Here is a 25,864-nt window from a genome sequence, read left to right on the forward strand (position 1 = left end):
TGAGGGTTATAACTGAGGCAAAGAGCTTAGCAGAATAATAAATAAATAAGTAAATGAAAAAGGATGAACAGTTAAACCTCATCAAAATCTATAGTAGCTAAAAGCCACATTTGTAAAAAGGGATATCAACTTGTATGCTCTGAATGAGAGAGACATTACTGATCAAGCACTACGAGAAACCTACACCCCCCCCCAAAACTACACAGAACATGGATGCAGATAAGCTGACAAATATTCTGCTTTGTACCTGTGAAAGGAAAAACCCCAAATCCTCTCTTCCTCCCTCCACCCATTTAGTCTCCAGCAAAGCAAACCACTGAGAAAAGCAGTTTGTTGGTTCAGTTGTGCCTGTTCAGTTGTGCTCTTGGTGGCAGAGCTATACTCATTTCAAGTACAGAGAAGCATGACCCTTCATGACAACTGTGCCAGAATTCCCATGCATATGTATCAATGAAACAGCACTTTTATCCACAGAGCTTGCTCCTTGAGTTGGTGTATGTGGGTGGTTTTATGATTCTGAAATAAAGCACAGCTATTCTGGTTATTTCTATATCACTTAAGCAGTCCTAGCATGGCTTCAGCTGAACTGTATCACTCACTGATGAGTCTGGAAGAACTCCCACCAAGAAACAGGTTATCACAACATCAGGAAGGGTTTAACGCCCTCTCTATGTTATCAAATGCCACCCTTAAGGAGCTTTGTCTGGGTAACCCTCTGATATGAATCTGTACAAGTGGGATACACGTGTGTACAGAGGTAGCACAAAGGGTTTTGGGTAGATAGAAAAAGGGGATGGTCACAAGTATAGACAATTTATTTTTATTCCTGCAGAGTGGAAGTGTGGTGCAGCCTGTTAGGGAAGGAACCTTAACTAGGAACCCAGAAACTTACACTCTTGGCCTTTTCCAAATACTTTTTGTATCGCTCTTCCATTTGCTTCATTTCTTCGTCCTTTTTCCGCAAAGCTTCTTGTAATTCTTCAATTTTGAGTGCTTTATGTCAGGATTGGAGAATAAAATAATTATATTACATTTATTTTCATGCATTTAAACAGACATTAAACCCAGAGCTAGGACTTACTTTATTTCAGTTAAGAAAAGTTTATGTAAGGAATGAAAAATGCTTATTGATGCAGTGGACACAATAAGTTTAATTATTCAGCAACTCAGAAACACATATGAAAAATGCATATTCTATGCCACTATATAATCTCGTTAAATAATCATTCTGTATGCAACTTTGCCTTCTTATATTATGACAAAATACAGAGAAAGTGTCATAAATTAATGCCATTATTGGGTAGCTATTAACTTAAAAACTCAAGTTTATTAACATAGTATATATTCAAAAACATTTTGGTATATTGTAGGTCAAATGAACAAAAGTTTAACAATCCTAAGTGACAAGCAAGATTCTTGCTCATATCTTCCCAAAGGTAATAACAAACAAAATTCATCAAAACTGTGACATGAAAACACTCCAATTATATTTTCTTCACATCATCCTCAAGCAGCAATGCAGAACAACAGGACACTTTCACTGTACAGCCAATTTCCTTTGTTGATTTAAGAATGTGCCAAGGCACTACTACTTGTGCAACCTATATGTCCTACTTGGATCTCAGAGAAAGATCAATTTGGTCATCATTGATCAAGCAGTATATAACACTGGTGTCTGGTTCTCAGACAAGGATAGATATTGGACAACTCTTAATCCATCTATTTTGCAACCTCATTTTGTAATATTCATTTATGTTTGTCTTATTTACAATTTTCTCTCTAAGCATTAGGAAAACACTAAGATGATGACTGGGTAACATAAGATTTCTTCCACTGATCAGTTTATGGAACCAATTGCAGGTAGTCGTCAAGACTCCATTTTTCAAAATTTTGCATGATTCTGGCACGATGCCCAAACATCTTGGCCATAATTCAGGCCAGTTAAAAGAATCCAAAGAAACAACCCACACACCTTTTATCCTGTTGATGGAAAGAAAGGAAGAAGTACAACTACTTTAACTGCTTTTGTCATATCAAGATAGAAGCTCGGCCCAGGGTTTTTCAGAAGCAACTTGTAATTCCAGTAAGCCAATCAGAGAAACTTTAATATGCTCTAAATTTTAGAGCTTAGGAACTCAGAAAACTGGGCCCCTTTCTGCCATTAAATGCCCCCTCCCTCAACTGAGGCATAGTAAGTATGGAAGGATTACATACTCATCAGCTACTCACAGAGCCCCTGAACTTCATCTCCAGTTGTCCTATCTTTTTCTAAGATGTAGAATTTTGTAGCATGTAATATTGTTAGCTGGACACTAATTAAAACCTTCTGGATCTAAAATTTACCAAATTATTACATAATGAATACCAAAATGATATTTCAATCTTCCCAGACCTTTTCATGAATAAAATTGCTTTAGTGCTTCCAAGAGAAGCTGACATTGCTACTTGAAAAAAGTAAGAGACAATTTATTATTTTACAAGCCTACCCAGTGTAAAAAAGGCAAATGCTGGTAGCCATCAATGATGTATCCTTCAGTCATTTACTACTGAGTGCTGAGGTCTTGCTGTGATATGACCAAAATGGCCCAAAAGCTACATTATAATTGACCAGTGTCAAAAAATTTTCTCAAGTTACAGCACAAGTCCACTCTATAATCTGAAAACATATTGAAGTAACATATATTGGGAGTAAAAATAAAATGGATATGGCAGCAAGGATTTTTTTAACGTAAGATGTTAGGAGATGTAATACTATTTTCAGAAAACAGCAGTTCTGAACAGCTGAGGTTAAATGACAGATAAACTATACTGACTCAACATTTCTGTGGACAACATCATTCTTTGCCATAGCTCTAAAATGTGATCTGCTGCATCTCAAGAATTAATAGCATCTTTTTGGTCACTACAGCTTCCAGAATAATTAACAACACACATATCACTACCACTTTAAACATACATTTTGTTTTTCTTACACCCTTTATAGATATTTTAATTAAAAACCTTTGCAAAACATTTTACAATTAAAAGAAATTGAATTCATATCAGAAAACTCACAACTGTTATTACATCTTGGTTCCAAATCCTCAATAATAGCTCGTTTCTTCTGTAGCTCATTGTTAGCTTCATGAAGTTTCTCACTGTTACAAACCATAAAAGGACATATTATTTTTCCAATACTCTTATCCTGCTTGAATGAACGGTAAGTGATACAACCCCCCCCCCCCGAGTATTCTATATTTCTGGGAGCATAGTTGACTTTTGGCTGTGAGGCATGAGGACAAGTGGGTCAATGTCTATGGAAATGTTTATAAAATATACTAAAAAGCATTACCATATATACAGAGTTATAACACCAGACAGCTCTATTCTCAGTCCAGAATTATATACTTACTTTAGAATTTACAATAAATTGTACAAATCATGTTAGAAGTGTACAATATCGATAGCTGCAATAATATTAGGGAAGAACGGCTTAAAAATCCCAAAGTAACAGAGAGACTACACTTTCTGGTAAGCCAGTTAACAAACTTGCAGTTTAAAAGAGTGTAAAATTAAAAGCAATGTGGAGATAGTAGAACAAAATGATCACACTCACTAAAGTGTTATCTTTTAGTCCATAATGTATACTAAAATGTAAGCGGGTAAATACTGTTTACATTAAAATGGTTTCCTCAGAACAAAATTCCTCTTAATTTAAGCTTTACACAATTTTTAAAAAAGTTTTCGAACCACCAGAAAATGGTGGTTCTTTTATAACCCTTTTTAATTTGGCAAAGGCTTTCTATAAGAAATGGAAATACTGCCTGAATAACAGATCCCCTAAATATTCCTGAACTATCTGCATTTCTTTTCCTTATATATCTTCCAAATGTACTAATGCCTTTCCACTGCTGTTGTTAATGGCTAAGCACCTGCCAAGCATATGGAAAGCAGATTGTTTCATATGGCAAAGAAAATATGGAAAGCTTTATTACTTACAGATGCTCTTCAAGTTTCTTTTTCAGAAGAATTGACTAAAACAGAAAGTTAAATGTGTCAGTTATTTTAATACATTGTAGTGCTTTAATATCATTTCAGTTACATTAAAACATATAATTTCACAATTATAACCAGAACACAACCTTTTAACTTCACTCATTTTTAGGTCATAATTGTATAGCAGTTTTCTGTAGTAGTTGTCCTTTCCTTGATAGCTGTGTGACTTTCCTGAAATCAGAATATCTTATAACTTCACAAATATTTTCTTGGAATTGGATCCATACAGGAAAGATCCATTAATGACAAAATTCTATATTTCAGTTGTTTTCATTTCTTCATAATTCAGTACTGTATATTAGGCTCAACAAATTTATTTGAAATTAGTGCAAAATTTGCTTGAAGAGCTGTCCTACCAATGCATCAAAGCAATATCACATAAAGACTCCAGGTAAAATCCTGTCCCCACAAAAATTAGATAGAGTAGAATGCCACTAACCAGAGCACGGCAGGAATTTTATCCTCAACTGCTCAGCTTTTCACTGTTTTCACACCTTTGTTTGCCTACAAATATGTAAATATCATACACCTTATGGTATTCCAGTTTCTGGTTAAGTCACATTTGGAGAAGCTGGGGGATGGGGGAAGCAGGAGGAAAGCTTCAAAGTAAATTTTAGTTTAATCATAAACTCACTTTATATACAGTGAGCATCTTTTAAAATTAAACCATAAATGCCTGTAAAGTGAAAGTAGTGTTAAGTAAATAGAAAGCCATACTCACAATAGCCTTGAGCAGAAACCCATGCCAGGAAACAGAGATGACAGATTAGTACAAAGCAAAACCAGCAGCCAACAGAAGAAACTATTTAGTAACTCATGAACAGAAAATGTTAAAGCTATGCAGTTTTTCCAGACATGCACATTTTTCCTTCTTCTCTGTTCTCATTAGCAGTTTCATCCTGTCACATTTTCTGGAGAGTTTTGGAAAGTTAGCAAAAATTATCCAGACTGAATCCAAGTATATGAATGCTTTTCCACTTTCACACAAAAACTAAACACTACAGAAGTAGTAAAGAAGTACACATGTAAACATCATACTCAAATCAGACTTTCAAAGGAGAGCAGTTGCTGTTATGAAAAGTCATTTTAACACAGAAGTCATTAGTAACAAGGCAGCAGACAATATGCAGTCTGTTGGGCTGTGATCAACATGTAGAGATACGTATATTTTGGTGGAGTGATTCTGAATTGGTGTTATTTTCACATGGTTTGAATACAAGACAAATATTAAATATTGGATAATTAAATTGCAGACTGCCTTTTTGTTTTGCATTTGTCCAATACCCATTATAGTGGAGTCCTGCTCTGTGACTGATGCTCCAAAGTGCTATCACAATACAAAATAAAATCATCAACAAAATGACTTCATTGCTCTTCCTTTCCATTTTCATTCAAGAAAGGTTTAAGCACAAAGCCAATACAGACAATTTGTGTGCAATCCAAGAAAAAAATTTAGCTGAGGTTTAAATGCTTCAAAATAGCATCTTTAATCACATTCCTGGGTCATGCTCTTGATTATTTCAAAGTTGAATTGTCTTTTTACATTGTGAATAAAGGAGGAAGGAGGTAAAATAAGCAAATGTGACTCCACTGAGTTCAAACAGAGCTAGAGAAATTTATAGTAGCTAAGGACAGGTGGGTTTTGGCCACTTGTTTTTTTCCTTTTCCAGTTTTTCTAACAAATATAACAACGACACCTCTTATAACAACAAACTGCTGTACGCATTTCTCCAGGCAACAAAGTGCTTAGATCCACAAGGTCACTTATGCCTGGTCACTTACAGAACAATGCATTGACTTTGATAAGGAAGGAAAAGATTGCCAAGCAGTGTCCATTTCCCTGCGGTTTTTAAAGGAAATAAAAATTAAACGCAGATTTTGCTTTGGAAGGCTTCCACTGCATTTGGGTTTGGTTTGGTAGAGACACAAGTGACTACTTACAAGAGCTGATTCCACTAGAATCACAGAATGGTTGGGGTTGGAAGGGACCTCTGGAGATCATCTAGAACCCCCCCCCCCCCCTCCTCAGCTCAAGCAGGGTCACCTAGAGCACGTTGCCCAGGACCCTGTCCAGATGGCTTTTGAACATCTGCAAGGATGGAGACTCCACAACCTCTCTGGGCAACCTGGTCCAGTGCTCTGTCACCCTCACAGTAAAAAAGTTTTTCCTCATGTTCAGATGGAACTGCCTGTGTTCCAGTTTGTGCCCACTGCCTCTCATCCTGTCACTGGGCACCACTGAAAAGAGTCTGTCCCCATCCTCTTGACACCCTCCCTTCAGATATTTGTATACATTGATAAGATCCCCTCTCAGTCTTCTCTTCTCCAGGCTCTCTCAGCCTTTCCTCATAGGAGAGATGCTCCAGTCCCTTAGTCATCTTAGTAGCCTTTTGCTGGACTCGGTCCAGTAGCTCCATGTCTCTCTTGTACTGGGGAGCCCAGAACTGGACACAGCACTCCAGGTGTGGCCTCCCCAGGGCTGAGGAGAGGGGGAGGATCACCTCCCTTGACCTGCTGGCAATGCTCTTCCTAAGGCAGCCCAGGATACCATTGGCCTTCTTGGCCACAAGGGCACATTGCTGACTCATGGTCAACTTGGTGTCCACCAGCACCCCCAGGTCCTTCTCCGCAGAGCTGCTTTCCAGCAGGTCAACAATCCCCAGCCTGTATTGGTGCATGGGGTTATTCCTTCCTAGGTGCAGGACTCTGCACTTGCCTTTGTGGAACTCCATGAGGTTCCTCTCCGCCCATCTCTCCAGCCTGTCCAGGTCCCTCTGAACGGCAGCACAGCCCTCTGGTGTCTCAGCCACTCCTCCCAGTCTTGTATCATCGGCTAACTGTCCCATCCTCTAGGTCATTGAGGAATAAGTTGAACAAGACTGGACCCAGTATCGACCCCTGGGGGACACCGCTAGCTACAGGCCTCCAACTAGACTTTGTGCCACTGATCACAACCCTCTGAGCTCTGCCCTTCAGCCAGTTCTCAATCTACCTCACTGTCCACTCATCTAGCCAGCACTTCCTGAGCTTGCCTATGAGGATGTTATGGGAGACAGTGTCGAAAGCCTTCCTGAAGTCAAGGGAGACAATATCCTCTCCCCTCATCTATCCAGCCAGTCATCCCATCATAGAAGGCTATCAGGTTGGTTAAGCAGGATTTCCCCTTGGTAAATCCATGCTGACTACTCCTGATCACCTTCTTGTCCTTCACGTGCTTAGAGATGGCATCCAGGATGAGCTGCTCCATCACCTTTCCAGGGATCGAGGTGAGGCTGACTGGCCTGTAGCTCCCCGGGTCCTCCTTCTTGCCCTTTTTGAAGACTGGAGTGACATTGGCTTTCTTCCAGTCTTCAGGCACCTCTCCTGATCGTCATGTCCTTTCAAAGATGATGGAGAGTGGCCTAGCAATGACATCCGCCAGCTCCCTCAGCACTTGTGGGTGCATCCCATCAGGGCCCATGGACGTGTGGGTGTCCAGTTTGCCTAAATGATCTCTAACCAGATCCTCCTCGACCAAGGGAAAGGCTTCCTTTCTCCAGACTTTCTCTCTTGTCTCCAGGGTCTGGGATTCCTGAGGGCTGGCCTTAGCAGTAAAGACTGAGGCAAAGGCGGCATTCAGTAACTCTGTCTTCTCTGTATCCTTCGTCACCAGGGCCCCTGCCCCATTCAGCAGCAGGCCCACATTTTCCCTAGTCTTCCTTTTGTTACTGATGTATTTGAAGAAGCCCTTCTTGCTGTCCTTGACATCCCTTGCCAGATTTAATTCCAAATGGGCCTTGGCCTTCCTCGACGCATCCCTGCATACTCGGACAACATCCCTATATTCCTCCCAAATGGCCTGTCCCTGCTTCCACCTTCTGTACACTTCCTTCTTCTGTTAGAGATTTGCCAGGAGCTCCTTGCTCAGCCATGCAGGTCTCCTGCCCTCTTTGCTTGACTTCTTATTCATAGGGATGCACCGATCTTGAGCTTGGAGGAAGTGATCCTTGAATATTAACCAGCTCTCTTGGACCCCCCTTCCTCCTAGGGCCCTAACCCATAGGATTCCTCCAAGTAGGTCCCTGAAGAGGCCAAAGTCTGCTCTCCTGAAGTCCAGGGTTGCGATCCTACTTATTGCCTTGCTTCCTCCTCGCAGGATCCTGAACTCCACCATCTCATGGTCACTGCAGCCAAGGCTGCTCCCAACCTTCACATCTCCAACCAGTCCTTTGTTTGTTAGTACAAGGTCCAGCAGCGCACCTCTCCTCGTTGGCTCCTCCACCACCTGTGTCCAAAAGTTATCATCAATGCTCTGCAGGAACCTCCTGGACTGTTTGTGCCTAGCTGTGTTGTCTTTCCAGCAGATATCAGGGTGGTTAAGTCCCCCATGAGAACCAGGGCCTGTGATTGTGAGGCTACTTCCAGCTGTCTTTAGAAGGCCTCATCGACTTCCTCTTCCTGATCAGGTGGCCTGTAGTAAACACCCACAACCGTGTCACTCATGTTAGCCTGCCCTTTAATCCTTACCCATAAGCTCTCGACTCACTCTTCAGCCACCCCTAGGCAGAGCTCAATACATTCCAGTTGCTCTCTCACATAAAGAGCAACTCCACCACCTCATCTTTCCTAAAAAGCATGTACCCATCCATGGCAGCGTTCCAGTCATGCAAGCTATCCCACCATGTCTCTGTAATTGCAATGAGATCATGGCCCTGCGACCACACACAGATCTCCAATTCCTCCTGTTTATTCCCCATGCTGCATGCATTGCTGTACAGGCATTTCAGAGAGGTAATCGAGCATGCAGGTTTCCCAGGATACAGGCACAGCACCAGCACTGTTGTGGGACTTAACCCCCCCATATAGATAGATTACATGTTCTTTAGAGCAAGAACCTAACAAAGATAACAAAGATACACAGTGCAAAGAATTAAAAGTGGGACAGAGTTTACAGAGTAATTTTCCTAAGATAAAAGATTAAGAAAAAGGTGTTGTTAAGGAAATTTCCACTATACTCTAGTTTTGCAGAAAGAACATGCAAGGTCACGCATCCTGCAAGCAGAGCATCTTATCTAACCTTGCCTTAGCCCTGTTTTTCATACAAAGTTGAAGAACTGCAAAGACCCAGTTTAATCCAGCCAGCAGAATAGGAGGATGGACCAGACATCCAGAACTCTAGAGGTACCTTCCAACTTAAAGTATTCTGTGAATCTACATTTCCTCTTCTGTAGGGGCAGACAGCGAGGGATTGGACAAGATAAAGTTAAGGAGCCGAAAGCCTTGGGAGGAATAAATAGCAGTATGTAGATAAGGTAGTAGTCGCACGGAATGAGGAGGAGTGATGATGGGAACATGACCTTCGGGTAGGTGCTTACAAGGGGAGTGGAAAGTACCATAGATCACTGTGGAAAGTACCAATCCGGGCTAGAGCATATATAAAGGGCTTGCTTGCTTGAATAGAGTTGATTCTGATCCAGCACATCAGAGTCCGTGAATCAGACCGCCACAAATGGCGCCCGAACAGGGACCGAAGACTGACTTCGTCCAGGGCTGTAGAGGCAGCGGTTAGCTGAACCGGTGTCGGAGCCCAGCTGAACAAAGAGCTGCTGAAAGGAAGCAGAAGGGGAGCCGCTGAAAAGAAGCGGCATTGCGCGCAACAGGTTACCTACCGCTGGACGGAGGTAAGCGGCCGGGAACGCGTGGGAGTCGTGGGAAACAGAATCTCCCCGCAAGACAGGTCCGTGCTAAACGTAATGCAAAAGACTTTGAAACAGCACGGCAGAGATATACCCCTCCAAGATCTCAAAATGTTATTGATGTGGGCACGCTCGAACTGTCCCGAGGTGAATTCTAGCACGATTTATAGCCTCAGTACGTGGGACTCGATCGGAGTTAAGCTCTGGGACATGGCAAGAAGAAACGATAAGATGGCGGCAGGACTTTTAGCCCCGTGGCGTACCATGCTTGAGACCCTGAAAGAGCATAGCAAGAAGAAAACACAGGGACCGGAGGCACCCGCAGCCCCCACAGCACCTCCGTCAAGCGACACGGTGGTGGGGGCGGTGGGTGGACGGGACTCCCCAGGAAACGACCCAGACAATCCATTTGACCCAGGGCCGATCGATCCGGAACAGGAGCCGGACCTCTATCCGCCTCTTAATACGCTTTGCTGTGTCCATCTTACGGCCCCTCTGGAACCACCGCCCCCTCAAGAGACGGGGCTGCCCGTGAGTACGGACTGCCCACAATCCTCCCACACTGACCCAGCTTCTGGGAAGGATCCATCGCCCCAGGGCCGCTCGGCGGGGCGTGACTACACCGGCTGGGCACACCCACCGCCTGCCTTCTTCCCTCCCTCCTTTCCTTCCTGCCTTCCTTCCCCTCCCGCCCGGCCCTTCCTCTCTCCACCTGGTGCCGCCTCCACCTGGTGCCACCACCGCCGAGCAGCAGGAGGAGGCACATGGCGAAAGCGGAGCAGGGCCTCAGCCTGGAACCGCAGCACGAGCTCAAATTCAAAGAGCCTTTCGCAGATGTTGTCACCACAAACCTGAAGCTCGGCAATCCTACAGACAGAAATGTGCGCTTCAAAGTTAAGACCACAGCACCACGTAGATACTGTGTAAGACCTAACAGTGGAATTATCGATGCAGGAACATCAATTAATGTTTCTGTGATGCTACAGCTTTTTGACTATGATCCTAATGAGTAAAGTAAACACAAGTTTATAGCCAAAAAAAAAAAAAAAAAAAAGAGAGAGAGAGAGAGAGAGAGAGAGAGAGAGAAACAGTCTATGTTTGCTCCAGCTGATACTTCAGATATGGAAGCAGTATGGAAAGAGGCAAAACCAGAAGAACTCATGCATTCGAAACTTAGGTGTGTGTTTGAGCTACCAATGGAAAATGATACGCCTTATGACATAGAAATGAAATTGTATCTACAACTGCAACAAAGACAGATTCTTCTGTAATGTCTAAATCAATAAGTCCCTCTTCGGAGGCACCCAGCTTGAGCTGTAATTACCGCACGCGTGTCATTAAAATTTAATTATTTAATTTGCTTTGATTTGGCTCTGAACTTTTCTGTGGGAACCTAGGGTCAGGCCCTGTTATGGTGGCCGACAAGCCTAATTTCCATAACAGTTTGGCGACCCAGGTGGGACCCTAGGCAACCACTGTCGGGGCCTCTCGTCTCCAAACGATCATCTGGCGCCATTGGGTGAGTTCACCTGGGATCTTTGGCAACGAGAGGCGCCAAAAAGGTGAGTCTTAAATTCCTGCCTAAATTCTAAATTCTGGTCTGGTAACAGTGCACTGTAAGGGGTACGCGGGCTGGCCACCGTAAGGCGTACCAGGGGATGGGTGCGAGTCCCATCCCCAGGGCTTGAGTGGGTTTTAAGTCCCAGCTCGGTCCGTCCGGAATGGGGAGTGCGCAGCCTGATCAGCATAAAGCGCACTGCAAGACTGTAAGACAGAAGTCTAGAGTCACTGTGACTGGTGTGAGTGTGAACAGTACTGTGTGTGTGAGCGCGTATAGCCTGGGAACTGGCCAGGGCGCCCATCGACTGATGAAGCCGCCCGCTGCGAAGGGATCGCAGTCCTAGCAGTTAAAGACTCGGGTGGTGTGAGTGCGGTTCCCAGAGAGTGAGAGAAAGAGTGTGTGGAGGAAAAAAAAAAAAAAGAAAAAAAAAAAAAAAAAAAAGTTGATCCAACTATGTCAGGAGGATTGCCCATTCCTGACAAAGGAGGAAAACCCAGCAGGCTAAATTGTCCCATGATTTTTTTTTTCTTTCACTAAAATGCAAAAGCGCCACAAAAAACTTATCATATCACAAGGGACTAGGCCCAAAACATTATTTGAAGTTGCCCTGATTGCCAAAATGTATCCCCGTTACCGCCATACTTAGGGACCAACCCTCAAGGCCTGCAACCCTGCAATGTCTGGCAGACAGACGTTACCCATTATCCCTTATTCGGAAAATTGAAATATGTCCATGTCCCTGTAGATACCCTTTCCCATTACGTTGTCGCTATTGCCCATGGCTGTGATGTATGTCGTCACTGGCTTGCCTGTTTTGCCACAATGGGGGTTCCCACTCAAATTAAAACTGACAATGGTCCCGCATACACTGCACAAGGAACGCGGGCATTTCTTCAAACCTGGGGGGTCACTCATGTGACCGGAATTCCCTATTCCCCAACTGGCCAGGCAATAGTGGAATGTACCCATCGTACTCTAAAAAACATGCTTGAAAAACAAAAAAGGGGGAATAGCCCCAGTGCCTCCCCACAAGAGCAGCTATGGAAAGCCTTACATGTTCTCAACCTCTTAAACCGTTATACGGACCAAAGTGTAGTTAATAAGCATTTCTCATGCCCTACATGGCGAGAACAGCCTCGGGTTTTATTATCCCTTTTGAGGGATAGGACTGGATGTTAGGTTTGGGGTCGTGGGTTAAGAAGGTACTGGCGTGTGGATTGGTAATCTTGCTAAGATTTCTAGCCCTTGCTATCTATCTCCCCTGCTTAATAAGCCTTATGCAGAGAATGACTCGAAGGGCTTTGCATCAAGTACTTGTACAAATACACACTGCACTGGCAATATTTAGTTTAAAAAATAAAAAAAGGGGGAGATGTAGGGGCAGACAGCGAGGGATTGGACAAGATAGAGTTAAGGAGCCGAAAGCCTTGGGAGGAATAAATAGCAGTATGTAGATAAGGAAGTAGCCGCACGGAACGAGGAGGAGTGATGATGGGAACATGACCTTCGGGAAGGTACAACATGGCACTTACAAGGGGAGTGGAAAGTACCATAGATCACTGTGGAAAGTACCAATCTGGGCTAGAGCATATATAAAGGGCTTGCTTGCTTGAATAGAGTTGATTCTGATCCAGCACATCGGAGTCCGTGAATCAGACCGCCACACTCTTCTGCTTGTTTAAGAGTAAGTGCAGGCCAATATTCAGAACTGAACAAGATAGGCCCATAGGGATAGTGCCTATATATCACTGCTGGTGCGATCAAACTTATACTGAAGCTAGGAATGCAGCTGCTGCATCATGAGCTTCAGCTCTGCCTAGGACCCACAACAGGCTGTACAGTTCCATGTAGAAACATGTGCTGGCATGGCTTTGCTACTAGCAGAACCCAAAGCCAGCTCAGATTATGCCTACATGGGCTGTAGTCAGTCCTTTAAGTGCACTGTAAACATACCTTAAATCATTGTCTAAACCAAAGCCTCAAACAGGGACAGATTTAAAATTACAATAAATAAAGCTGCATTTGATAAGACTGAGATTATTTACAGTATTCTCCACATCTGAGAATAACTTTCATAAACACGTTGCTCAAAAATTAAATCACAAAAGAAAGTTTTATATGTCAATTGCTGAGAATAACAAAACTCATGAGAAAAAAATGGCCTATCTTATCAATAAATGCTTTCTCTGGATTCTTAAACTGTGTAAAAGTGAAGCTTCTTTTTCTGGTACATAAATATAATAGGCTAGGTGTGTTTTAAGAAATATCATCAGAAATTTTCAGAAGAATGTTAAATTCAGCAATCTTACAATTAAACATGTGCCCTGTCAAATGGAACTCTTAACCCCCCCCCCCCCCCCGGTCTGTATTCACTAATTCTTAATTTCAAGCATATTTAGATGCATTCCTTGCCAAGACAAGGTGAAATCCTGACTCCACTGAAATTAACAGAGGTTTTCCTCTTGATTTTCAGCGGGACCATGATTTGCCTTCAACTCCCACAGCTCTTCTTTCCAGAGAGGAGAACAAACAAGATCCTCTTTCTGTGAGACTGACAGCATATCAATTAACTTGTGTTATTCTTCATGCCAACACCAAAATATCAGTGCTCTGATCTCACTGAGCTAACAAGGCTGGAACGTTTATGAGAGCATGTGAAAGGTGGAGACTTAGCTGACTGAATTACTTAGGCTGTTCCACCTCTGAGGAAGCCCTAAGATTTCTCAGCCCTTTGCACAGACGTAACAGAATCTATATCAATTGGGTTGGGCATTCTAAGATTTCCTACATCAAAAAGAGTGTGATAGTGTTAGTAGTAAGGGTTCCACTCAACTGGACACTATTAAATGGTGCTCCTGTTAAGGATGCCAAGGATCAAAGACTTCTGTTGAGTCTGATTACCACAAAACATGCAATCAGTATATTCAGATTTTAATTGCCCTGAAAAATTTGGTTTTGACTTATAACCAAGACAGCAAAGAATATCTTGGAATCACACAATAGTATAGACCTATTTATTTTAAAATGAATTCTAAGCTACTTATTAATAGTGTTTACTTTGGTATAGTTTAATCTGAAAAAGAAAAAGATAAGCTAAATTGAATAAACTCTTAAATGAAAATAAACAGCTAATAGAAACTTTCACTGTTTTATCTAAATCAGTTAAAATATAAACACAAAAGGAGAAAGTAACAACAAGTTAGCAAGGAAATACACTCAAATCTAAAAGGGTGTGCATGCACACAGATGACCCTGCCCAAAAATCACTGCTTTCAAGACAGTTCTAGAGCTTCTGCTCTCAAATATGGGAAGCAGCAAATACAATTTTCAGTGGAAGACTGAAAGTTGTATTCCCACATTAACTCTGTCACAGCTTCTTTATTTTAAATATTAAAATGTACAGTATCTAGGTATACAGAAATTGAAAATACTGCATCGTGTCAAAGGACTGCTCATTTTACATTTTTAGTTTTGGCTTGCATGACACCTTACATTAGAGATACACATTTATATCAGCAATTACTGGGTTTCCACTGGCAAGAAAGATCTTTACTTCCATGAAGAACAGTAAACAAAAATACCTTGGGATATTTTACTAAGAAATGGAAAATTAATGTAGTCTTAATTTCTTATAACTGTCTCTATTCTAATTATAGAATTTTAAATAATGCTGAGTTTACTACTGGAACAGACACACTGAAGGAAACAAAATCTATTTGATTCCTTTTCTACAAATATTTATATTTATTTTAGACAAACATCTCACTTTACATTTCTCATCGAGAGAAATACAGTTTAAATATAAGGCCATAACAGCAAATATGGAAAGCTATCAGAAATCTCCATCTGTATTATTTCTTCATGATGCAACAAGTAGGAAATATTATGTAAAGCTGAAAGGTAGGATAATAAGTACTTGAACACAACTTTGACGTACATTCCTACTTACATCTTCAGCTTTTGAACCTTGCTCCTGCAAAGATTTCTGTAGTTCTTCAACCTGGGACTGTACTTCTAGAAGTCTCTGATTAACCAGCCTAGGAAATAGATAAAATTTTACTTTTCAGAAACAATGAATTACTACATGATGAAATCCAAGACTTTTAGTGTCCAGCATTATCAGGCCATCTATGCAAGAGATGCACCACTATTTTTTAATTCAAAATTTACAACAGCAGTTACAGTGTACAGTAGTTAGATTATATCCTGTAATTCTGATGCTCTTTCAGCACAGTGAGAATAGATACATGCTTGGTAAGAATTTATTTCTAGACAGACATGATAGAAATTTTTAATAGTCATTCTTATTGCATGAGTGCTACTAGCTTATTTCTCTTATGCAATCACACCATGACATCTCATCATCTTTTTCCCTTCTACAAGAAAATATTACTGAAAATGTTTAAGGTTACTATACTTAACCTCCCCCCCACACACACACTATCCGGGACATCCAGAATCTCCAGGTTAAGAGAAAAATGCTGGTTTTAATCTTTTAGGAAAGCAAGTTTATTATTAAAGACCATTCTAATGGATGAAGTTAAAGATCTAACTGTGTTATGATCAGACTGGAGTTTTGGTACCAAAAGGTCAGAGGACACATTGCACAAGACACATGGCTATTTCTGTTGACTCTGCAAGATGCATCTGTGCATCTTTCAGTCTGCCTGCCATCAGGGGATCATTATGCATTTATTGAGCATTACCCTTTCCAATTCTTACACAAAAACAGATACCTCTCACTTCTCTGCAGCCTTAACACAAAACTACTCTGACAGTTTTTTGAAGCAGTGTAATACTACTAGTCCCCAGTACTGTCAGATACAGTAGGATCCTGAACTGACAGTGTCCATGATACTAGGGTCTTTTAGCTGTGGATGGGAGACATCTAATCTGCTTTTGATAGAACATGTGTCCAAGTTACTATAGGGGCAAATGTTTGTCTATTGAATGAACACAAACACAGCAATGAAGCAGCAGCTGATACCAATCTCTTTCTAACTCTACAGTCAACACAACTGCATCTAAGATTCTACCTACTGACTTTGTCCTCACTGGTCACAGTGTATCAATCACCTTAAACTTTCATAAAATACTCAGTTTTTACAAAATCTAGATAATCTTGACAGCAGCTCTAACACCTGCCAATGTATTTTTAAAGAACGAAATAGGAAACAGAAGGGAAGATGGAAAAATGTACAGGGAATGAATAGGTAGTAGGGAAGATGAGGAATTCTTTTTGTTATACTTGCTTTGCAGAAGGAGAATCTGAAGAAATACATGGTTCCTGCTGGGATCCTTTGCATCGCTCCACTTGCAATCTATTACAGAATTCTTCAGCCCACACTGGAGGCTGCAGATATTGGAACAGCACTGAAAGACTGAGTAGACTCACAGGCTGGTTGAGCTACTTTTTGATAGGGCTAACCACATTTTTTGACATAAGGAACTTGGCCCTGACCACAGTCTAATAAGACAAAAGTGTACAGCATTGTTAGAAAAGTCACTGGAACAGAGAACAATACTTCCTTACCTGTTCTCTGTCTCCAATTCATTCTTCCGTAAATTTGTATCATCAAGCAGGCTCTGTAACAAGGCGATCTTTTCATTGTCAGAACCTTCTTGGTTCAGCTTTAACATCTTGTTCTCATGCTGAAGGCGAATGAGTTTCTCCCTAAACAAATAAAATCTGCTAGAAGCAGCTTGCCATTCTCTATAAAGAACAAAAGAATCTACCACAGGAGGCGTAAAGATAACATAAAGACCTTTACCAGTTTTAGAAAGAGATGAAATAACAACCAACTCTCTAGATACCCAAATTCAAACTTGATTAAAGAACCTGCAATTGTACAAAACACAGCAGAGGAACATTGCCTGAAGGCCCCTATTAGATCTGAGAGCAAGGTCAGAGAGAGTGATGGGTCGAACACAGAGCTGGGTAACAAGGGATACAGTCTGTAACCTTAGCTATCACTGAACTACTGAATGAACCTGGGCAAGTCACTTTCTTCCTCTTGGTGTGTCCCCACTCAATGAGTGTCACTTAACTTGTCTATTTAGACTAAGCCCAACTGACAGCCCATAGACTGAATCCACCTTGTGAAAGAAACACTTTCACCAAATCTGCAATTTTTCCTCTATGGGATGGGGAAAGGTGGTTGAGCAGAAAATCTTGTCTTAATAGCCAGATACTCCCTTTGCTAGCTTACAGTTGAGAGACCCAGGCTCTGTTCTCACGGGAAAGACAGGAGAGCAGCAGCAGCTGTTCCCATGCATGGGAGCCCCCTTCTACCAGTGACGGATGACTCCAACAGCATTTAGGATCCTGTTCTCTCCTATGCAAATCATTTGAAGGTTCATGCAATAACCCCCTACTTTTTTAATATGGCCTCAAAGCATTACTCTCCTCCTCCACTGCTCTTGAACAAAATTGAAAGGAACTACTCTTGTAGCAATGCACAGCAATGCAGCTGGAAGAGAAACAACTCTCTTCTGTTATTACTTACCTAGCAAGATCTCCTTTTACTACTCTAAAAAGTTTCTCAATCCCATATGCAGCTTTCCAAATGTTGAAATAACTGTATCAACATTTGTAGATGAAAAAATTAACTCTTGAAGAGCTTGCAGATTTCTGAGATGCGAGTGTCCCTTAATGACTTCAATTTCAAGTTACAGTGATACCAGGCTGCAGTGAGAGCACCTGCAGGAGATCTGGTGAGGAGTCAGTGACTGGCAGAGGACGTGGTAGCAGCCCCAGAGTGTGCTCTCTACCCACTGACCGAATGCCCGTCAGGGCCAGGCATGCATATTCCGCTTTGTCAGCGGTGTCCAGCTGCTTCCCAGCCAGCAGCTACTCAAGCTTAGCACAGCTGAGATAAGGAAATAGCTCTAGCAGATTTAAGGGGCCCTTGGGATACAACGAGGTGAGTCCCGCCTGGGCGCCTGACCCGTGCGTCCAGCAGCTGCCCATTGGCGACCCCTCGGCGCAGTTCTAGGGGCTCCCCGTGCAGCTTGGAGTCTAAGGCCTTCATTAAATCTACCCTGTTTAACCCCTCATGAACCTTGAGTGTCTCTCTCCGCCGGTATCCAACCCTCTGTTTCCCGCCTTGCGGTCACACAGGCACTCTGGAAAGACTAAACACAGACTGCATTATCTTAAGCCATAGTGATTTTCAATCCTGTCTCTTCTCTCTCTTTCTAATAGTGCATGGTTTTTCTAATGCTATGATACAAATGCATTTTAAAATCTATTCTTCATTTTGACAATTTTAATGTTTTTTCCCCTATACAACAACATATCCCATCGTTACAAACATTTTTGTCTGTTAATGCACATAAAAAGTTGCAGTTCTATGAATTCTTTGCAGGAAGAGAGACTCAATTTGAGGATGATGGGTTTTTTGTTTCTCCTTCTTTGGGAAAAAGAAGACAAACTTGAGAGAGGTCAAGTGACTCTTGTCCTAAAGCATAAGGGGTACTGTTGTATGAAAATCCAAAGGGAAGGAGAAGAACAAACATGAATCTTAGAAATTTTCAAACACTGAAAACCAGATGGGAATAGCCATTTATGTGCACATTCTAAGAGTTAGACAAAATAAAAACATGAGTTAACTTACTTGATTTCAGGAGTAATAATTTCCGCTGCTAGACTGTCTGAAGGTTCCTGGCTTCCCAGAGGCATCAATGCTGTGTCAGGAAAAGAAATAAATAAGAAGTTTAGCAGGAAGAACAGTAACTTTGCTTTACAAGACCAGGAATAAACTGTTCTACAAGATTATAGATAATGCTCTTCAGTAAATGGGAAATAATACAAATGTCAGACCTATAGCAAGAAGGAAAGACAAGTGCAACACTATTTGGAGAACAATCACTGTTCCTTTTTTCACCCGTTCTAAGAAGTGATTTTATGGTGTATGATCTACTGATTGGTTTACATAAGAATTGAAAAGCTGTGCAACATAACACATGGAAAAATTTGCAGCATATGAACCTTCATGTACACATCAGGAAATCGTTACATAATATTCTTTGGAGATGGAGAGATATTGAGCATGACTATTCAGAAATCAAATTCTGCGGGGGGGACGACACAGGACATTTTCTAAAAATATCATATTTGGGAAGAGACTAAACATGAAAAATTTCACTCAAACTGAAAGTTTAATGAGTTCACAAGCATTTGAAAAGACAGTCATACCAAAAGTGGTTTTTGAGCTTAGATGAATTTAAGTTTATTATCTGCTAAATAAAGACATATCCAGCATTCTCCAGAAGACCTCTGTGCACTTCAGAAGATATGCATTTAATCTCCTTATTTGTCCCTTACCTGTAGTGGCAAGTTGACCCTCCTGTGCTTGTACACATCGGAGCTCTTCAATAGTTTCTTTTAAAGAATCTCTTTCTGCTCTTAATCTCTGAATAATTAGAACAATAATGTTAGTCTTGGCACTACAAATCCATTCTTAACACTAAACAGGTTGTCATAAGGCACAGCATCAACACTTGAAAAAGAATTTATATGTAACTCAAGAGATGATTTTCATATCAAGGCATCTCAACTCATTTCATAACAGAATAAAGACCAGCTGCTTCCCAGAAACTGGTTCTTTGAGAATTGTTGCTGCTTCATAGTATACTTGTAAAGATACCAGACTATAAGCTTACAAAAATCAAGATATTCATGACATAAACTTCTGGTACCATATAGCAAACAGCATAATCCTCTCAATTCCAATTTGAGAGTGAGGAGCAGAAGAAAGTGATGACAAGGACAGCTATCCATAGTAATTAGCAAAATTTGACAGTGTGCAGAAATCAAAGACCTATGAGCAAAATATAACTGAGAATTTTCAGCTCAAATGCTAAGTGCAAGACCTTGAAATTTATTAGAAGATTAGACAGGAAATAGGGTATCTTCAGGGAAGTGTCTACAAAGATTCTGATTGATGGAAAGAAAGACTTATACCTCAAACAAGCCTGAGAAATTGCTAACTGAAAGTGTTGGCCATGTTTCATGTGGTACTTTAAAGTGCCAACATACAGATCCCAAAAAATTCAACAAATAGAAACCAGCTGTCGAAGAAACAAGAGTATTCAGGAGAAACATGGAGGACCATTCTTGGCAAGAGAGGATAGAGCAGTCAACCTCTGTCATGTGCTGCTGGTGGTTTTGAGAGGAAGGGAATATACTGGTATCCACCCTGCATATCCATGATGACACCAGAAGCTAAATCAGTGATGAGCTGTCACAAGAGAAGGGGGAAACCACAACAGAGGACACATCCTTCTACAAGATTCCTAAAGCTCTTGCTTCCAAGAACTAAACTTCTGAGTTTAGTTTTAGGGAGATACTGTAAAAACCCTACTTTAAGTAGTTTTTCAGAATACATTACAATTACCTTTGGCATTTAGTATCCTTTTCAAGGTGAAAGGTCAAGAAACAACTTCGGACACTATATGTGAAGGCTCTTCCTCTTGAAAATTTGTTGCATATATTTTAATACAGTCACTTTATCCCATGCTATATAGTCATTAAGTCTTAAAATATATTTGCACACAAACATTAAAAAAAAAATAAGTGGAAGAAAAACCCTTACTAATTTAAAAAGCTTGCTGTAAAAGCTTATTTTGATCACCATATCACTGTGTAATAAAGGACAAAATATTGATTTCACTACTACCAGAAAAATAATATCTTGAAACTTACATCTTTTTCTTTTTGGAGGCTGTCTACTCTTTCTTTCAGCCGTTTGCATTCATAATCTAATTTATCAGCTTTCTTGGATTCTTCAGATAATCTGTTTTGTAGTTCAACTGCCTGTGAGAGCAAGAAGCAGTAATTTGTCTGCAATTCTTAATATTAAAGCAAAGCATATGAAAGAAAGTAGCTAATTATCATGCACCACAAGACAAACAAGTGAAATATTTAGCTACAGGACATTCTAAAATTTTTTTCATCAATTGTTATACATTTCAGTATAACCAAAAGTATTCAAATACTAGGCCTTAGCACAAATAAAAGGAACAACAAAAAGATGTAAAGTATCTTCAAAACTTTACATACAAGTGAGGTCTACAGGAAAAGTTGTATAATCCTATGAACCAAAGAGCTTAGGAAAAGTAGAATAATCCTCCTACTTTCAGAGAAGCCTAGGAAAAGAAAAAACTCTCAAGAAGCCTAGGAAAAGAAAAAACTCTCAAGAAACCTTTTGTCATCTCTTTTTTCACAAGCCTCACTCAGAAGTCAGGCACCAGTTCATGCAATTAGGTAAATTTTCTTGTTCTTAGATATTTGTTATTGGTTATTAATACACAAATATGAAGATTCAGCTGCAGGCTCATAATCAGTTTTCTTTATTTCAAGAGGCAATATGTTCCTAACAAAATCTCATAGACATTTTTCAAGCTGTAAGTTAGCAAAGAGCTTTTAAAATTAAAAAAAGATGTCTGAAAGCATAGCAGAAGAGATTGGTGAGCACAAGACAACTCTGCAAAGCCTTGCCTTTTCAAAGCTCTCAGCCTTTACTAATGTAGGCTCAGTCCCAGAACGTTAATAACATAACACAGAGCATGAAAGCAAGTAAACTAACCAAAGACTGAGCTGGAAACACATAAGCTGAATGATGACTCAGCTAAAGATATATAATTAATTGTTATAGCAGGACACAGAATTAGGACTCCTGGAAACTAATGTTTGTGACATTTCATATTTGTACTGTCTTCATTCATGTGTGGGTCTCAAAGGCATATTCAAGAGGAGTTCAACTTTACAGACACTGAAAGCAAACAGATTCAGTGTGTTTGTTCTGAGACAGCGTGGTTAAGTGAAGGAAACTTAGGTCTGCCAGATGAGAGGCCTGGGCTTTATTCCAGTCTCAGCCAGTGGTAAAGTTCTGTACAACACAACAGCTCTTCAGTTGTAAAATCTCATCCATAAAACACAGGGAATGAGGGAGAAAAGGAGGAGTTCTTTGCAGCTGCACAGCTGAGACACAAAGAACAAAGCTTCCCCTTCCAAAACTTGTATTGTTGTTGAAATAAGCAGATCAGATGCAGACATCAGGAGTAACACAACTGTAATGGGTGCTCTGTTATTCAGAGGAGAGACTTGTTCCTTTTGTGAGCAAATGCAATATTAATTGTGTATGAAAGATTGCCTCCTCTTTTTTCCTTTTCCCTTTGACTGTATGTTACTTCAGTCTTTTCCTCATCCAAGTTTTGCTTTTTTTTCTGGTGAAATCAGTTGGACTGTATTAACAATTAGCCCAGGAAGGCACATGTAGGGAAGTCAGAATAAAGACATCTAGGCTATGGTGGATTCCCCACTGCTGGAAATTTTTAAGTGAAGAGTGGATGCTATTTCTGAGAGATAGGCTCTAATTCTAGCTCCACTACTGAACTTGAATTAGGAATAATTTGATAAAGCTCTTAAAATCTGTTACTTTTTGAGAGGTAAGACTGTTCATTGACAAAAGTAACGCAACTTGACATAATGACCAATAAGCAGTGTGGGGAGGGAGGAAGAAACAAGTATTTACAAAACAAGGAAGTCTCTCAAACACAAGGAGCTGTCTTTGTTTTTTTTTTTTTTTTTTTTTACTTTGAGGTATTAACCACGTTGCAAAGAGGAAAAGTTGAGAAATGCAGAGAATTGTTGCACTGGTGATGTCTGTTCTCACCTGTCTCTTGTATGTCTCCAGCTGGCTACGTGCTGCATTGGCCTTCCTTAGTTCTTCCTCCAGGCTCACAGTGTTTTGCATGTACACTGTATTCTTCTCTTCTAAGAGTTTCACTTGCCGCCGCAAATCACCCAGGTCTTCCAACTTCTTTTTGTATGACTCTACCTGGCTTTCTAACTTGGCCACTTTATCAGAAGAATGCCTGAAGACAAGAAGATAGAACATTTGTACCAAATCTATACTTGGTAGACTAAAAATCAAGTGTTCTGAAGCTTCCTAAGTGTTACAGCTCAAGGTGGAAAACATTCCCAGGCATCAAGGGGAGCACAAGAACACAAACAGCCTCACACTACCAAATGTCTTGGCTTTCAAATTGTCTGCTCCCCGCCCCAAATAGTTGACCCAAAGTGCTGCTACCAGAAGTGCTTTTGAATGGTATCATTCTTCCTAATGCAGCTCTCATTTTCTTATCTGCTTCCGATATTAATTTAAAAAAACATTAACACCCCTACATTTCAACCCATTTCCTTCTAACTAACTCTAAATTCATCCTCAGAAGCCACTGCTTTACCAGGGTAAAAGTAATATTTTCTGCCTTTCACTTTCTATTTTTGTTGTTGTTGTTGTTTTTTAAGATAGCCAGGGATAAACTTGTTCTGAAAAAAGGAAATGGCAGATGATGCTAACAACTATTATATCCATTTCCCGGGCAGTCTGTACTTGGTCACACAGGAGTACCATAATAGTTTTGGAGCCTGAATCCTTTTTAACAAAAAAGGAAGACAGGGCTCAGTTTATAATACATTCAGACAGAGTTTTCTCAATATTGGATCATCACTTTGAATTGTGATGTGACTCCTAAATAATTCACAGCTTGACTGAAAACAAGCAACATTAGGAAAATATTCTCTGAAGCTTTTCACAAAAAATTATAAACACCAAAAACCTATAAGCTAACAATAAAGAATGAATCCCCACAGCCATACCCAACAGTGTGACACTAGACTGAATTCAGCTGAATTAAACTTTTTGGTGCTTAGTGGTCTGATGTCAGACTGCTTGACACAAAAGTTAGAACCATCATTTTGATGGCCACAGAGTGGCTTTTAGTACTCACTTAAGAAGTGTTTTAATACATATCCAATCTTAATACTATTATGCCAAAAGCTAATGAAGACTAAATTTATTATATGAATTTTACTCTGGATTAAAACTAATTATATGTTCTAAAAAAAAGAAAAAAAAAAAACCCAGAAACTAATGGAGCATAGTTTACCTGAGTACATCTATTTCATCCTTCAAAGACTGAGCCTCTTCTGCTAACGTACTAAGCTCTGCAGTCTGTTGCCTCAGTTCTGCCATTTCCTTTTCTAGTTCTTCACAACGTATTCGATAGTCATCTTTGGCAGCTTCCAACCTGTACAATTGAAATAAAACAAAGTACTTTTTCACATTGAGCCACTGTTACCTTTCTTCATCATTATCCTCTCTAGAAACACCAGAAACAGACTTCTGATGCACAGTGAAAAGGAAACAGCAGTCCAATGCACAACACCACACAGAATGAAGTTTTGCTCTCAAATGTCTCGCTTATTCAAAAGCATAGAAGCAGATCACTTTTCTAATGCTTCCAATTTCGTGTCAATGTTTCTACTTTGGAATGTCACAGGGAAATGTACGTGTCAATTGTACTGGAAAGAAAAAAAATCAGAGCTTTCTCTGTGATAGCAATGGAACTTCTTGCAGATTTCACTCCTCTTCCCCTCTTGGGGCATAGAAATCTTGAACATGAAATCTTTATCCTAGGATTTATCCCTGGATTTTGTCCAGCTGTCCAACTCTCCTATACTGTCAACAATATTTAGGAAGCCAGACTTGATCTTCAGACATTCTGAATACTGTAGAGTTCTCACTGACTTGTTTTTAGAAGCTATGCCTGTTCAGCACCTCTGAAGAACCAAGTATTTTTGACTAGTGTGTGAAGAACACAGAAGAAAGTCTCTGGTACGATGAACTCTCACACAATATATGTAGGAAAAGTTGCATGAATTTGGCAGTGAGTGAAGGGAATAATCAAGAGAAACTTTGACAAAACACAGTGAATGAGTGGAGGAGAAGACAACTTGGCAGCACAAAGTGCCATTGTGAATTTGATCCAAAATTAAAATAAAAAAAAAAAAGATACCCAGAAAAGGGGATGCAGTCAATAAAGAGGTATGGCAGCATTTAATTCAAGGAGTCTGATAAAAGACTAAGAGAAAGGAGACAATGGTTAATGGAAGGCTTAGGCCAAAAATGACAAAGGTTTCAATAATAAGACCAGAACAGTCAAAGGATACAGAAGGTTGGGAAAACAACTGCTGCACGAAACTGCTGCATACCAAAGCTGTACTTACTTTGTGTTTGGTCTACTAGAGCTGGGGGAATAACAAGACAGACAATTTCTCATTAGACATCACACAGGGAGAATGTGGAGAAAGGAGATAAAGGAGCATTGGAAGGCAGAGATCCAGTGGACAGATGAGAAAGGGTTAGAAAAATCTCCAAAACCTTGATGTGAAGGGTATAGAGGAAGATGAAAGTACCAGAGTTACAGGCAGTGCAGAAATTAATTTGGGGGGGGTGGAGATGAGGAAGAGCCTGTTCAGTATAAACAGGAAGTGGTAATTAGACTGTGGTAGGAATCATTCCAGCTAATTAAGACAGATATCCTGACTAAGGAGAGTTATAAGGGTAATTTAGAGAAACATGAGTATACTATTTCTTTACAGTGCAGATATATAGAGACAAGGAAAATATGCATTACTTTGAGCGAAAGATGAAGAAGCACAGAACCTTTTTCAAGAAACAGAAGGGAGAGGGGCATATGTGAACACAAAGTGGGAAGAGCTAAGACAGAGGAAAGAAGCTTGGCA

At 40.5% G+C, this 25,864-nt stretch overlaps 1 protein-coding gene across 7 annotated transcripts in view; it reads right to left on the reverse strand.

The window, feature by feature from the left end:
- The window catches only part of LOC135324422 (protein Hook homolog 3-like), a 91,371-nt gene that overhangs the window by 17,071 nt on the left and 48,436 nt on the right, over nucleotides 1-25,864 (reverse strand). For 6 of the 7 annotated variants that reach the window (XM_064500696.1, XM_064500695.1, XM_064500692.1 and 3 more), the window contains 10 exons: nucleotides 24,226-24,366; nucleotides 22,950-23,151; nucleotides 20,978-21,088; nucleotides 19,598-19,685; nucleotides 18,888-18,957; nucleotides 16,805-16,945; nucleotides 15,209-15,308; nucleotides 3,979-4,013; nucleotides 3,055-3,137; nucleotides 893-993 (listed from right to left, as the gene is read on the reverse strand). In XM_064500696.1, coding sequence (XP_064356766.1) covers nucleotides 893-993; nucleotides 3,055-3,137; nucleotides 3,979-4,013; nucleotides 15,209-15,308; nucleotides 16,805-16,945; nucleotides 18,888-18,957; nucleotides 19,598-19,685; nucleotides 20,978-21,088; nucleotides 22,950-23,151; nucleotides 24,226-24,366 — 1,072 coding nt within the window. The remainder of the gene's footprint in view (nucleotides 1-892; nucleotides 994-3,054; nucleotides 3,138-3,978; nucleotides 4,014-15,208; nucleotides 15,309-16,804; nucleotides 16,946-18,887; nucleotides 18,958-19,597; nucleotides 19,686-20,977; nucleotides 21,089-22,949; nucleotides 23,152-24,225; nucleotides 24,367-25,864) is intronic. The other variant, XM_064500693.1, reaches the window with a different exon arrangement.

Source organism: Dromaius novaehollandiae, chromosome W (genome assembly GCF_036370855.1).
Source record: "Dromaius novaehollandiae isolate bDroNov1 chromosome W, bDroNov1.hap1, whole genome shotgun sequence".
Lineage (NCBI taxonomy): Eukaryota > Metazoa > Chordata > Aves > Casuariiformes > Dromaiidae > Dromaius > Dromaius novaehollandiae.